Raw genomic sequence first — 15,372 nt, 5'->3', positions numbered from 1 at the left:
ACGGATCGGGAAAACAAGAAAACGTTTCTCATGTGCGTAAAAAAAAAAAAAAAGAGTCAGAACATTCATGCAACGGATGGGATGTTGTCTGCCTTGCTAATTACATCTACTCACAAGGAAATTTCTGTCCTGGTATTATATTTATTAACGCCTTCTTGAGATAGTTTTATGGGTTGGAAATTTATGCTGAAAGCCCTCTGAACCGCTTTCCACATTGCGCATAAACTGTAGTGCATACAATTCTGAGCAGTGTTTGTATACTATTTTCTATCATATAGCACATTCAAACAGTATAGTCGTGCAAGCTGCATAAGGAATTAGTTTCTGGTAGTTATTGAACAGCTCCACACGTCCCCTATAATAACCCCAAGCCATGACTCGGGGCTCTACTTTGTGTTCATTAAGGCACTGAAGCAGAAGGTTACACATTGTGTGTAGGATGTAGGGTGTATCTCAGTTGTACTCCTGAGTACTTAAGCTTTGTTATCTAACTGACAATAGGATCTAGGCAGTGAATAAGAATGCAAATTCCGGTAGACACGGTGTGAGAGCTCATAACATAAAAATATATAAGGAACTCACTACATGATCCCTTGAATTTCATATTTCAGTGGCGTGTTCCCAATATTTGTTCAACGAGACCATTGACAGTGATTTCGATGTGTTTTAAATCACCAATACCAAACAGTGAAAATTATATGTGTGTGTATGTATGTATGTGTATATATATATATATATATATATATATATATATATATATAATCTCTTAATGTCTGACTCCAAGCTGCAGATATAAGCGATATTTGTATGCATATTTTCAGATATTTGCATGCTGTTACAGAACAGAGTGAACAATGACAGATCAGTCTCAGTGCCATGTCTGTCACAGATCAAATAAATGAGGTGCAAGATAAGGCTGAGGAAATGACAAGAAGCTCAGCATCTCTGAGCTGTTATGAATAAATCATTAAACCAACAGGATTGCTCTATAGCCCCAGTGGTCAACAACCCTCTTCCTTGAGATCTACATTCCTGTAGGTTTCATCTCCAGCCAAAATTTAACACACCTGTTTTAGTTGATCAAGAACTTCTTAAGGCAATGATTAGATGGTCAGGTGGGCACGATTATGTTTGAAGTCTTCAGGAAGGTAGATCTCTGGGAACATGGTTGGTGACCACTGGATTAGATGATCAGGTGGGCACTATTATAGTTGTAGCTAACATTTTCATGAAGGTAGATCTCTGGGAACAGGGCTGGTGACCACTGGATTAGATGGTCAGGTGGGCATGATTATAGTTGGAGCTAAAATCTTCAGGAAGGTAGATCAACAGGAACAAATGTTGGTGACCACTGGATTAGACAGTCAGGTGGGCATGATTATGGTTGGAGCTAAAATATTCAGGAAGGTAGATCAACAGGAACAGGGTTAGTGACCACTGGATTAGACAGTCAGGTGGGCACTATTATGATTGAAGTCTTCAGGAAGGTAGATCTCTGGGAACAGGGTTGGTGACCACTGGATTAGACGGTCAGGTGGGCACTATTATAGTTGGAGCTAAAATCTTCAGAAGGTAGATCAACAGGAACAGGGTTGGTGACCACTGGATTAGATGGTCAGGTGGGCACGATTATGGTTGGAGCTAAAATCTTCAGAAGGTAGATTGCTGGGAACAGGCTTGGTGACCACTGGATTAGATGGTCAGGTGGGCACGATTATGATTGAAGTCTTCAGAAGGTAGATTTCTGGGAACAGGCTTGGTGACCACTGGATTAGACGGTCAGGTGGGCATGATTATGATTGAAGTCTTCAGAAGGTAGATTGCTGGGAACAGGCTTGGTGACCACTGGATTAGACGGTCAGGTGGGCATGATTATGATTGAAGTCTTCAGAAGGTAGATTGCTGGGAACAGGCTTGGTGACCACTGGATTAGATGGTCAGGTGGGCACGATTATGGTTGGAGCTAAAATCTTCAGAAGGTAGATTTCTGGGAACAGGCTTGGTGACCACTGGATTAGACGGTCAGGTGGGCATGATTATGATTGAAGTCTTCAGGAAGGTAGATTTCTGGGAACAGGCTTGGTGACCACTGGATTAGACGGTCAGGTGGGCATGATTATGATTGAAGTCTTCAGGAAGGTAGATTTTTGGGAACAGGCTTGGTGATCACTGGATTAGACGGTCAGGTGGGCATGATTATGATTGAAGTCTTCAGGAAGGTAGATTGCTGGGAACAGGCTTGGTGACCACTGGATTAGACGGTCAGGTGGGCATGATTATGATTGAAGTCTTCAGGAAGGTAGATTTTTGGGAACAGGCTTGGTGATCACTGGATTAGACGGTCAGGTGGGCATGATTATGATTGAAGTCTTCAGGAAGGTAGATTGCTGGGAACAGGCTTGGTGACCACTGGATTAGACGGTCAGGTGGGCACGATTATGATTGAAGTCTTCAGAAGGTAGATTTCTGGGAACAGGCTTGGTGACCACTGGATTAGACGGTCAGGTGGGCACGATTATGATTGAAGTCTTCAGAAGGTAGATTTCTGGGAACAGGCTTGGTGACCACTGGATTAGACGGTCAGGTGGGCATGATTATGATTGAAGTCTTCAGGAAGGTAGATTGCTGGAAACAGGCTTGGTGACCACTGCTCTATAGTCTGTGGTAGTGTTTTATAACGTTTCACTCCAACTGTTTTATTTGAAGCAGCCCTGAATTCAGCAATTAGGCGATATAGACTATTAATCTAGATTTTTCATGTCATTTTGAGTGCTAATAACAAACATAGCAACAATATAAACGCATGCAAAAATAAAAAATAAATCAAATCTGACTGGGTGCTCCCACGTCGCAGCTCTTTTTCCCCCCTCTTATTACTGTCTACTCACCAGTAGTGAGGGATTTCCCCTCGTCTTCCGGCAGCTACTCCTAAATTATTCATCAATGATAGAGGAATTAAAAAAAAAAAAAAGAAAAATAAAAAAAAAAGCCAACTTACTCCAAAGTGAGGGAGGGGATTTTCAGCTTGTCTCTCCTCTTCATGCCTCACAATGATCGGCAACAAGCGAAGTGCAGAAAGCTGGCTGAGATTTGTCTCAGGCAGAAATCACCCACATCGCCAAAACCACCGTCCGATTCTATCAAGTAGATCTAATCAAAACGGAACCGACAGGATCTCCACAAGATGCGCGCATGTCTCGCGAGTAACTAGTGAACAGGTTTAAAGGGAAGGGAGGAGGAAGAGGAGGAGGAGGGTGGTGTTGGTGATGAGTACTTTAACATAATTAATTACAGCCACGTACAGAATCAATTACAATTTGGACAGAACAACAACAACAACAAAAAAACCCGAAACAAACAACAACCACCACCACACAGGATGTAAAAGCGAAAGAAAAAAACGAGGAAATGAATATAAATTCGACCTGTAGAGGTCAGCAGAGGTGAGCGCGAACACGAGCGCGCGCGCGCTTTCATCTGCTGTCACAACTTTTGGGTCCACAAAGTCAGTTTAATCTCAGTGCACGCCAGTTATTTAACACACACATCAAGGAATTATTTCCTGCTATTCCTAAATGCATGCTGGAGACTCAGAACAGGACAAACATTCACAATTGACGCATAATAATAATAATAATAATAATAATAGTGATAATAAATAGATAGTGTAATAGTCCAGTATCCAGCACTGTGGGGGAAACAAACCAACAAGCTCATTCTTCCCTTTAATGTGCTTTAAAGGCGTTAGGACTGCAAAATGAGAGAGAGAGAGAGAGAGAGAGAGAGAGAGAGATGGATGGGGTTTCTTAGTTACCATGGTGATGAAAATGATGAGGATTACCCATACCATGGTTATTATTGTTGCCTGTTTCTTTCAGAGGGAGAAAAGAAGATACATTTCCAACATGAGGGTAAAGTAAACCTATGTACACCCCACACCCCACACACACACACACACACACTTGTCTTACTATCCATGTGAGGACAGACATAAGCCCATAAGCCTAACATTTTGGCTATTTTGTGTTTGTTTGTTTAAATGAAAGCTGCCGTTTCATGGGGACCAGCCAGATGTCCCCAAAAGGTCAACACCATCACATATTCATATCCTTGTGGGTACATTTGATCAAAGACATAAAAACAGGCACACACACACACGAATTTGTCTTACTATCCTTGTGAGGACAGACATAAGCCCCTAAGTCTAACATTTTGGCTAGTTCGTGTTTGTTTGTTTGTTTGCTAGTTTAAATGAAAGCTGCTGTTTAATGGGGACCAGCCAAATGTCCCCAAAAGGTCAAAACTGTCAGATATTCATATTCTTGTGGGTACATTTAGTCAAAGATGTAAAAACAGGCCCACACACACACACACACACACACACACACACACACACACACACACACACACACACACGCATGCTCATACATGGTTGTTTACTGTAATGACTCAGAAGCAACACAATGCTGTGCCCTTTGACAGCAATAAGAACGAGGTGCAGAAAAACAGCCACTGCCGCACATACATCCAGAATTACCTCCAAATTCCTGCAATCTTTCATGGTACTAAAAGAGTGTTGTGTGCTTGCTTGCTTATTGTTCCGTATAAGCAACACCCCTCCCCTTTGCATTGAGGACAACAGAGATATCATCATTCTGTAGGAAACTAACCTGGACTATTGGTGAAAAACATGGTCTACTCCTTTACAGAACAATTAAATGTTCAGTACATTCAACGTTTAGATTCTCATAATGACATAGCAATAGGGGAGCGTGACATTCCAAATTTGCAGGAGTACTATTACGGTCTGTACAGCTTCATGATATTAAAATGATAAGCAGTCACAAGATGGAGGAAAAATGTATTTTTGCTGTAGCATCTAGATCTTGTCTATTTAATATCAAAGCAGATTCTCATCAAAACAAAGATGCCCCAAATCCAGCAACTGTTAGCTCAGTGCTGGAGCCACAATTTGATGCTTTCATCCCCCTCATCCATATCTATAATTCCCAGCAAGTTTGGTAAATGCAAAACTATATTTAAATGTTTTAATTGAAAAAAAAATATTGCATGGTACAAATGTCTTCCTGGAATTTGAAATGGTTTGCATTTACCTTTCAAGTTCGCACATGATAAGCACAAAAGAGGTGTCGCACCAATTTGCAAGCATTTTCCATATTGCACATGCAAGAATGACTCATATTTTTGTGCAATTTGACTGGCTCCCAAGCAGGCCATCCTAGATACGTCTATCTTTTTTGCACATGCAAGGATTGATAACAGCAGCCACAGTGGTGATCTGAATAAGCATACTGGAGCTACAGGCTTTTCAGAAGTGGGTTAAATCTCAACCAGCAGGACCCCAAAACTGCTTTCATGAACATGACAATGAGTTCAGTGTTCTTCCGTGGCCTTCCCAGTCAACAGATCTGAATCCATTGGAACACCTTTGGGATTTGGGTGAACGGGAGATTCACAGCAATACAGTGCACCTGAAAAATCTGCAGGAATTGCGTGATCCAATCATGTCAACATGGACCAGAATGTCCATGTTGAAAGAAATGTTAATAACATCTTGTGGAATCCATGCCACGAAGAACTGAAGCTGATTTTAGAGACATGTTTCTAATAAATCCATTGAGTGTACGTATATGGCAAAAAGCATGTGGACACCTGGCCATTACACCTATATCTGGTTCTTCCCCAAACTGTTGGAAGCACACAATTGTCCAGAATGTCTTTGTATGCTGTAGCATTACGATTTGCCTTCATTGGATTTAAAGGGCCCAAACATGTTCAACCAAATGACCAAAACCCCTGTGCACCAAACAAGGTCCATGAAGACATGGCATGCCAAGGTTGGTGTAAAAGGGAGTGGCCTGTACAGAGCCCTGAACTGAACGCCATTGAATACTTTTGGGGTGAACTGGAACACTGACTATGTGCCAGGCCGTCTTGTCTGACACCAGTGCCTGACATCACTAATTCTGTTGTGGCTGAACGGGAACATCCCCACAACCACTCTTCCAAATCTAGTTGAAAACCTTCCCAGAAGATTTGAGACTGTTATAACAGAAAAACCAGGACCAATTCCATATTAATAGCCATGGTTTTGGAAAGGGATGTTCAACAAATACATATGGGGATTTACACACACTTTTGGCTATATAGTGTATAGGTTGTGCTGATAACGTTGCCTTTCATATGTTGCCTTTCAGATCTAATGATAAACTGAGAAATTACCCAAAGCACACTTTTGATGCCATAGTTCAAATTTGACTGAAATGGCCTTCTTAGCAACTTGGAGGAATTTTTTTTTTTTTTACACGAGTCAGACTATATTCATAACAAGTTCAGATTCAATACCAGTTCCGGGAACCTGTAGTGACCCATTTACGCACTTTTGCACACTTCACAAAAAAGCAGATGTTAGAGGTTGGTTTCATATGACTGTCTGGAGTTTGCCTTTCATGTTTGAGGTTTGACTTTGCCTTTCACATTTCCTTTCAGGTGATTTTTGTCTTGTTGTCTCTTTTAATTTTATTTTAAATGATTCTTAATGACATGGGCTATGCTGTGTCATTGTGTGAAATGAAACAAATAAATGTAACACACATTGCCATAAATATGAAACACCACTCTCACTCAGCAGCCGTATTCTTCCAGCTGTGTTCATTTCAGTGTTCATAAACATAAATATATAAATAACAAGCCCTGCTTATTCTCTGCTATTACCTATACCAGGGGTGTTCAAATAAAATGGTTATCCAGCTACAAAAATGTCTAGTTACATGAAATTTCGTAGTTACAAAGGTGCATTAATGACTAGTTCATGTCTATAATCCATTAGTGATGGGTTCATGCCTATAAACTATTAATAACTATTCAGTGGCTATAAACCATGACAACTGCATGCCTATAAACAATTAATGAACAATTAATAAATTAAAGTAATGCCTGTTAATAAAACAATTCAAAGTGGCTATATTATGTTTCATTCTGGTGCTTTTTAAAGTAAAAAACACTACCATGTCTTTTTTGTCTCAAGGCGAAACCTCTTTTTCATCATCACTAGTCTGAAAGAAAGGGTCAATGAAAATGGGGGAAGTGGTTGGTCAACGGTAAAAGTAATAAAAACTGGGGAAGTAATTGGTCAGGATACTAATTGTAAACTTATGAGTTCGATTCCCAGCACTGCCAAGCCATGGTTATCTCACCCTTTGGATAAAAGCGTCAGCCAAACACTTCCTTATCTGACCTCTCTAGTTCTGTCGGTAGCTAGTCTCTGGTCGAATGACTTGCTCTAGCAAAATAATTTACACAAATGCATTTAGATGAAATGAAAACATTGACCTATGGGAAAGTTGACATTAAGTGTCACCTTCTACAGTAACAGAAGCACATAGCTAGCCAGGCAACTAGCTCAGATTAACATTGTAGAAGTATCTCAATATGCATTTTCACATTCTCGTTGTTTATTACAGTAACTAATCCTGTCAAATTATACCACAACAGCCAACAGCCTGTTCATCATTAAAATGAACCTGACTAAGCATGCAAGTTTCAGGATACCACATCATCAACCAATAGTATACCAGACTATTTTAGTTTACTATGCAAGTCCGGAGGAGCTCTCTAGATGCCAGAGCCATATCAGTCTGCAGTTCTCACCTGGTGGCCCAGTGAAGCTAAGCAGGGTTGAGCCTGGCCAGTACATAGATGGAAAACTAAGTAGTATTAGTGAGGCCAGCAGGGGGTGCTTACCCTGTGGTCTTTGATGTCCTGACTCTCTGTGGTCATTAAAAATCCAAGGACACTTGTGGTAAAAGAGTAGAGGAATAACCCCTGATTCCCTCACCGACCCTTCTCTATCACGGCCTCCTAATAATCCCCATCTCTGAATCGGCTACACTAATAGCTGGTGTGTGGTGGGATTTCTGGCAAACTATGGCTATCATCCAGGTGGATGCTACACACCAGTGGTGGTTGAGGAGACCCCCCCCCCCCCACACACACACTATGTAAAGCACTATGTAACTGTAACTATATAATTTGTGCTGTGACTACAAATCTTCCCCCCACTAAAAAAATTTAAAAAATAAAAATAAAAAAGTACATACAGTACATAATAATAAATACTCCAGAATATATTAGGAGGTTGAAAATCACATTTTTAATGGTGTTATTTGTGATGCAATCCACCGAAAAGATTAACATTTCTGGTCACACATTTGAACTGGGAGAGGGGATTTAAAAAAAGGTGTTTAATGTGTTGCAAATTTGCAGAATCAAACCCACTTTTGAACCGCAAACACGTGGTTAGGATATTTGTCTTATGTCACCCACAACCACAGAAATTCAGAAAGGAGACCCTGACTCTGGCCTATTAATTACAAGAATAGATGGTGTCTTGATTATATTTGGCTGCTTAAAGGAATCATTCCATCCTGTATAACAAATCTGGTTTTGATTCGGTGTAATACACTGAACATATATTACAATTTCTGCACTATCATAAAGTCTCAGCATTACTCTGTGAGCTGTGAGTTCTTAATTTGTTCAAAGAGTCCTTACATAATGAAGCTCTCAGAGCAGAATGAAGAAAAAAAAAAAACACCTAAAGAACTACCCAGCCGTGACAGAGTAGTGATGTGACAAAACCAAGAGGTGTGGCCTTTACAATATGTGAGTGATTTCAGAGAAATGGAAAGTCGTAATAGAAGGTGAAAGTGTTTCAGTACATACAAGAAACAACAAAAACATCATGTTTTATACACGAATGTTCCATAAGCGTCAACGTGTCTTACGTGTTCAAATAGAGAGTGAGATAAATTATATTCTGCCTGGTCAGAAAATTTAGAATGTGATCATGGGTGTGTACAGATGTAAAAATGTCCAGAGCTTCTCTAAACCAATCACATGCTTTAGTTTCTAAACACCAGTGGTTCAAAACATATTACAGACTTGAGTGAGAGTACAGCTACTGTAGTAATAATTCACTCAAAATCACAGTAAAAGTAGTGATAACTACAAATGATATTGCTATATGTCTAAATTTGACACGACTAATCTGAAAAAGTTATCTAGGGAATACATTTCTGAACAATTATGCTACCTAGCCAAGTGAGCTAAGCTGACATGACTACCTCCTTCGTTATCAACAGAAAAGTAACCTTAGCTTTCTAGCTAACTCAAGTTAATTCATGCATGTTTTTAGCTACATAGATATCTATAGCTACCTAGCAAAGATAAAGCCCCTTACACATTATCCTGATTGCTAGATTATTGTTGGGGCAACATTTAGACATATTTAACAGAACACAACATCGGAGTGACAATGTTAGTTTAATACAGAGCATGTATACTGTAAAACAGCAAAAGATCTGGCTAGCAAGAAGTCTAGCTCACTCGGCTAGTTTTTGGCTCGCATCATTTGCAGCTCATTATCATGCCAAAGCGTTGAAAACTGAAGACAGCTGCTAAATTGGGCCAGGGATGCTCATCTGTCTCAACTGTCTCAGACACTGCTGCTGCTGACTAAGCATTTGGTGTCTGAAATGTAGACTTTTGACAGGAAACTGCTTTATTTATTTTGATTTGGTCTTGAAATGGAATTATTTAAAATGTTCAGCTAAATGTAGTGAAGCTAAATATTTTATTTTTTTTAAAAAAGACTCAAGTAAAAGTGCTATAATTTAATTAAACACTAAAAAAAAAAGTAGTGTTACAGTGAACCATGTGCTCAAGTACTGTAACATGAGTACATGTAATCTGTTACTTTCCACCTGTGCTAAATGTAGAGCTTCATTAAAACACTGTCTTTATAATGTATTTTTTTTTTTTTTTTTTTTTTTTGCATTGTGTTCTTACCTTTTATTTTTTAAAGTTGGAAATTTTTCTTTTTTTGGTATTCTTGCCCACAAGGGTTTCCTTCGGGTTCTCCAGATTCCTCCAGACTGGTTGGTTGATTGCTCACTCACTCACTTCCAGTAACTGCTTCATCGTGGTCGGTGTCACAGTGGATCCAAGCTCATCCTGGTGTACCGATATCCCAACCAAAGTGTCTCCTGCCCAGTGTTACTAGGACAGGCTGAGCAGTTTAAAGAAGTTAATGAAGATGACGGAACGAATGACTATTCCACTATTTATAGCTAGCCCATGAAAAAAGTCTCACGTAAGGTTTTTAGAGATCATCAGCTGCAGCTGGGCTACAAAAATGAATGATAGCCTCTCATGCATTTAATACTAAATTTATAGAAATGTATCAATTTAAGAAAAATGTAATAATGTTGAACCAGAGCACAATCGATATGCTGCAGACTGCATGCTTCACTGAGGTGCTTCACTGAGGTGCTGCACGCTTTAGCTGGTACTGTTAGAGCGTTGGGCTGAAAATATTTCATTTTTATAAGGATGAACAACCTACATTGCACCGTCATCCATATTAATGAGAATACATCGATATGGGTTTGACCTTAAGAGAAATGAAAGAGGATTTATTTAGACTGGAATGAGGATGTAAAAACAGGTTTCAGGAGTCGAATCCTAAATTGCTCTGACATTTTCTGATTGATCAGAAATGTGCCCATTCTCTAAAACCCTTTCTCTAAAAAGGGTTCTAGAATGCAATAATGGCAGAAACTGTCATCCAAATTCCCACAGTAATGAAACAATACAATCTTCGCTGTCCAATAAACATCAGCCCTGGATTGACTTTTGAATGCAGCAGGAAAGAAGTTAGACTTTTACAAGTGAGGCATCTGAAAGCAACTCATCTCTTTTGAGCTATCACAAAAGTCCCCTCCCCTACACGATGTGTGGTTTGTGGTCATGCAGCATAGTTGCTTGTACGTAACAGAGTGATAACATGCTTACATGAGTTGCTCAAGGTTTCAGTTTGAGACAAAAGGATAGATGACACCTATTACAGAAGGAGATAAAGCTCAAGACTCTGCATACTATGGCAGGTAGGGTCACACGTTGGACAATTGCGGATGTCTGAGCTGTTTTATATCAGGACCTGTCTGCATACCGGATGCCATGAAGACTGTAGGACTTTTGGTGTTTCTTGTTGCTGTGTTTGCTGATAAAGGTATGTATGTCTCTTTATATATTTATAGTAAACAGTGCCTATCATACGCCATCAACAACCACAAAATGCAGATGTTACCGATATACTTCACAGCTAGTACAGAGGTTAACCAAAGATTCGACTGATATAATCAGTGAAATGGAAGCGATATTCCTAGATATAAAATTCCTAGATATAAAGTAGTTATAGTTGTTCTACTCATATAGTATATTCTACTCATATAAAAACTCAGAATTAAAAACCTAGGGACCAGGTGACAAGCCTATAGATGCTTATAAGTATTTTGCTGAATTTCATTCTGAAGTAAATAGCCTTCAAGGTCTACATCTGCTAATAATAATTATTTTTTTATTATTCAGCATGGTGATGTATGAGAGTATCTGCACGTACTGTAGATCAGGGGATCATTAAACATACCGAAATACTAAATAAAATCCTGATCTTGACAACATGATTTTGATCTTGATGTCCTTACAGGTGCAACTTGCAGTGTCTCGAGACCACAATGTTACAAAAGTACCACTAAGCCTGATGAGGATTTCTTGTGTGAATGGGGGGACCGAGACCATTCTCCAGATGCTATTTATACCATTGTTCTGCAGTATGTTATTTCATTTTATTACATTATTTCCTTTTGTCATTTTCAATTTCCTTATCAATGGTTGTTCTCAAGCCAGTACATAAATACCTCCGTTTGTTTTCTTTTGTCTAAAAACAATTTCTCAAATTGGATATTTTTGGTGTGAGTTGCAAACATATTGAGACCAACTCTGAGATCAATGAAAGAATGTACCACAGTTTTATTAAAGTAGCTTAATAACAAGCTGACTCTGTTTCTCTCCAGGACTTCATCTGTTAATGATTCCTCATATGCTAGCCAATTCGTTGCTGAGAATCAGATGTACAAATTCTTAACTGTAGAATCTCTAACTACAACACAACTTTTGGATATATGGGTGCACAGGCAAGTATTCAACATGACCTGCAGCTCCCCAACCATCTCTGTGCTCCTACGTAATTCAGGTAGGTCTGATAAATCAATTCAATAAAACCACCGGATGCTTACTAAACCTTGGCTTGGTCCACATTGGTTTGAGGATTGTATCAAATGATGGTTGCTCAAACCGCTCCTGAGTACTAGCACTTCCTGCTCGCTTGTGTGTTTAGCCGTGACTCTTTGCTCTTTCTACGTCTGTTGAGTGGTGGACTCTTATTCCTGCATCACTGCCATCATTTTATTATTACCACGGACAATGGCGTTTACCAAATTAATAAGTGTAAATTTGCAGTAAATGCAGTAACTGCAGTAATTACTGTAATATCAGCCTACTTTGCTAAAACGGCCACTTTATATGGCAAAATCTCTGCAAAATGTTCTACAGTCAAAGTAGCTCATTGTTGCTATTTTTTTTTTTACTTTGTCAACAGTTAAATATAGTTCACCCGACATACAGAAAAAGATCAGATCAGCTGAAAAGCTCATATTAAGCTGGCCAAGAGTGAATGACAACAAAGGTGCTATTCATGAGATCAGATGGAAGAAGATTAATGATTCATGGCAGAATGTACGGCATTTCTTTTCTTTTTTTCTTTCTTTCTTTGGCTTTGTATGCAGTGATATAATGTAATAATTTAATATATATTTTTCAATTTCAGGAAACCTTTCAGACTGAGGATAGCAAAGAGACTGAGGACGGTTTGTTTCCCTTCTTATTATTTTGACCAAAGCTTGTCGATCATGATCTCCTGTTAAAAGAGAATAAATGCATTCGATTGGCTGCTGGGCTTGGGAAGATCATTTTTAAACGAACCAGAATGGCGTGCAGGTTCTGGTTGTAATGGCTGGTTTAGGGACTGTTGTACCCTGATCTTGGTTTCTTCTCAGTCATGAGGACATTGCGTCAATATTTTCTCAGTATTCTGTCAATATTGTCTCACTTATGACTCATTCTGAATATGGTTAAAAGGGGAAACTTCTCTCCGACTCAATGGAGATTCTTTGTGCAGTCAACACAGCACACAAATGTCAGTGCCATCATTCATGCATATATATATATATATTCAACGATGTAACTGACTACGCCAAATCATTGAAATGCCAGCAGCTTGGATGCTGAAAATAATAAATGTGCAATCTTAGAAATTTCAAGCAAAAAGGATACTGATGTACTGTACTGAGCAATTGAAGTCTAGACCAGTGGTCACTCATTCTCTTCCTTGAGATTTACCTTCATGCAGGTTTCATCTCCAACCAAAATCTAACACACATGTTTTAGCTGATCAAGAACTTCTTAAGATAATGTTTAGATTGTCAGGTGGACACGATTATAGTTGGAGCTAAAGTCTTCAGGAAGGTAGATCTCCAGGAACAAGGTTGGTGACCACTGGTCTAGAGTATTTGACAAGATTTCTATGCAAATTTAACAAAGGCAAATATCATGGCTCTTAATGTGTTTTACACAATACAGGTATTTGGGATTCCTACACATTGCAGCTACAGGAGCACACAGTGTACCAGGTCCAAATTCGACGCAAGGCCAAGCAAAGCCTCCTCTGGAGTGACTGGAGCCAGACCGCTGACATTCCCACTGGTAACTTGCCTGATGATAATAATAATAATAATAATAATAATAATAATAATAATAATAATAATAATAATAATATCTTTGTTATTTACTATAGTGGTTTGTGATCATATATATTGGTGGGGCAGGATGACATATATAAACATAATAACAAGATTAAGTTGATAGGTTATCATATTCGAATTGGGCTGTAGGCTACTATCTAGTTAATTTATTGAGTTACCTCATAATGGGCAGTTGAGAGTCAACAAGACATTAACTACTAACTTTAATAAACTAACTAAACTTTAAGAAACTACCTCTGTACACCAATTTTCATTGAGAGAATGGAATGATGTAGTCTGGTCTAAAATACAGAACCCTCAGCACGGACAAATGTACTCTCTACATCTCTAAAATAACTCTGCTAGCTCAATGTTTAATTTGCCTCATTTGTATTTTAAATAATAATAATAATAATTATCCTGTCGATCTTTTAGATGTGCAAATAGTTAATCATGGCTTCTTTTTTTTTTAATGTTTATTTTTTAAACAGTTGATGCAATTATGATGGTTTCTGTTTGTGGATAATTTCACCCCAAAGACACATTAACAATCTAGCTAGTTATATATCCAATATAGCTAGTTATACTGCCAATTACTTCCTTTCAATTTAGGGAAAGTATGAACTAACCAATTGGATCATTTTGATAATTTACCTTCAAATGTATTTTGAAAGACATCTGTCCTCAATAAGGCAGGTGTGACATTGTGACCGTGTACGAGAAGAAACACAGATGAGGTCCATATCATTAACTGTCCTGTCTGCTGTCCTTGCCCTACTCATAAGCCTTTTATATAACATTTATATAACTAACATAGGCAGTGTGATTTATTCACCTCTATTTTGTAGTTTCATTTTTGACCAATTGGTGCTCTATGGAAGCTAAGTGGGCCAGTGAGTACGCTGCACCTTGGTTGTGCAAGAAAGATCTAGAAAGATGTGCATCTGGAAGGATGACCAGATCAATGGAAAATCAGAAAATCTGTAACAGCATTTTTTAAAAAAAGAAGTAATTTGTCACTGAAAATAAGTAATTAATATTTCAATGTAATTTAAAATGTATGGAGGAAATGAACTTTTTTTTTTTTTAAGCAAAATGTAACTTAATTTACAAAACATCCTCTACATGATTTTTGTAAAAACACACGGAGTCGTTTCTCCCACTCACGATGAAGTCGTGTTAACACATCTGGTGTTAGGCAGACTGCTTTTTCATGGCAACGTTGCAACAGCTTCCCGATCCAGGCATGAGAATGATTTCAATACGTACTTATTTTGTCAAAGACATTCTTAAAGGCTATCTGGAAAAACAAACAAACAAACAAACAAACAAACAAACAAAAAACCTAGGTAAAGTGTTAATGTCCTGCATGTATGGAGACTTTTAGGACACCCTGTGTGTCTCCATATACATCCATATATATATACATCCATATATATATATATATATATATATGGATGAGTCGCTAATGTATATAAAACATATTTGCAGTTGACTATTATTGAAACTAACAGTCGTGACAGTGAGACTCAAACGGATGTGATATTTTCCATCTTTCTATTTGGCTGCAATGTTTTCAACAACCTGCAGCCTGCTATCAGTTACATTTTTAGTAAAATCCTTGCAGTGGTTTAAAAGACGAAAGCATGAC

General features: G+C 38.5%; 2 protein-coding genes across 3 annotated transcripts in view; one reads left to right on the top strand and one right to left on the bottom strand.

Annotated features, from left to right (window-relative positions):
- Positions 1-3,618, bottom strand: part of mast3b (microtubule associated serine/threonine kinase 3b) — a 36,725-nt gene extending 33,107 nt beyond the window's left edge. For both annotated transcript variants that reach the window (XM_053634021.1, XM_053634022.1), the window contains exon 1: positions 2,999-3,618. In XM_053634021.1, the coding sequence (XP_053489996.1) occupies positions 2,999-3,042 (44 nt within the window). In that variant the 5' untranslated portion in view covers positions 3,043-3,618. The remainder of the gene's footprint in view (positions 1-2,998) is intronic.
- Positions 3,619-10,741: 7,123 nt separating this feature from the next.
- Positions 10,742-15,372, top strand: part of il12rb1 (interleukin 12 receptor subunit beta 1) — a 12,082-nt gene continuing 7,451 nt past the window's right edge. The window contains exons 1-6 of the mRNA XM_053635450.1: positions 10,742-11,092; positions 11,570-11,693; positions 11,937-12,115; positions 12,521-12,657; positions 12,749-12,788; positions 13,561-13,683. Coding sequence (XP_053491425.1) covers positions 11,041-11,092; positions 11,570-11,693; positions 11,937-12,115; positions 12,521-12,657; positions 12,749-12,788; positions 13,561-13,683 — 655 coding nt within the window. The 5' untranslated portion in view covers positions 10,742-11,040. The remainder of the gene's footprint in view (positions 11,093-11,569; positions 11,694-11,936; positions 12,116-12,520; positions 12,658-12,748; positions 12,789-13,560; positions 13,684-15,372) is intronic.

The sequence above is a fragment of the Ictalurus furcatus genome, chromosome 10 (genome assembly GCF_023375685.1).
Source record: "Ictalurus furcatus strain D&B chromosome 10, Billie_1.0, whole genome shotgun sequence".
Lineage (NCBI taxonomy): Eukaryota > Metazoa > Chordata > Actinopteri > Siluriformes > Ictaluridae > Ictalurus > Ictalurus furcatus.
This window is presented reverse-complemented; position numbering and strand designations above follow the sequence as displayed.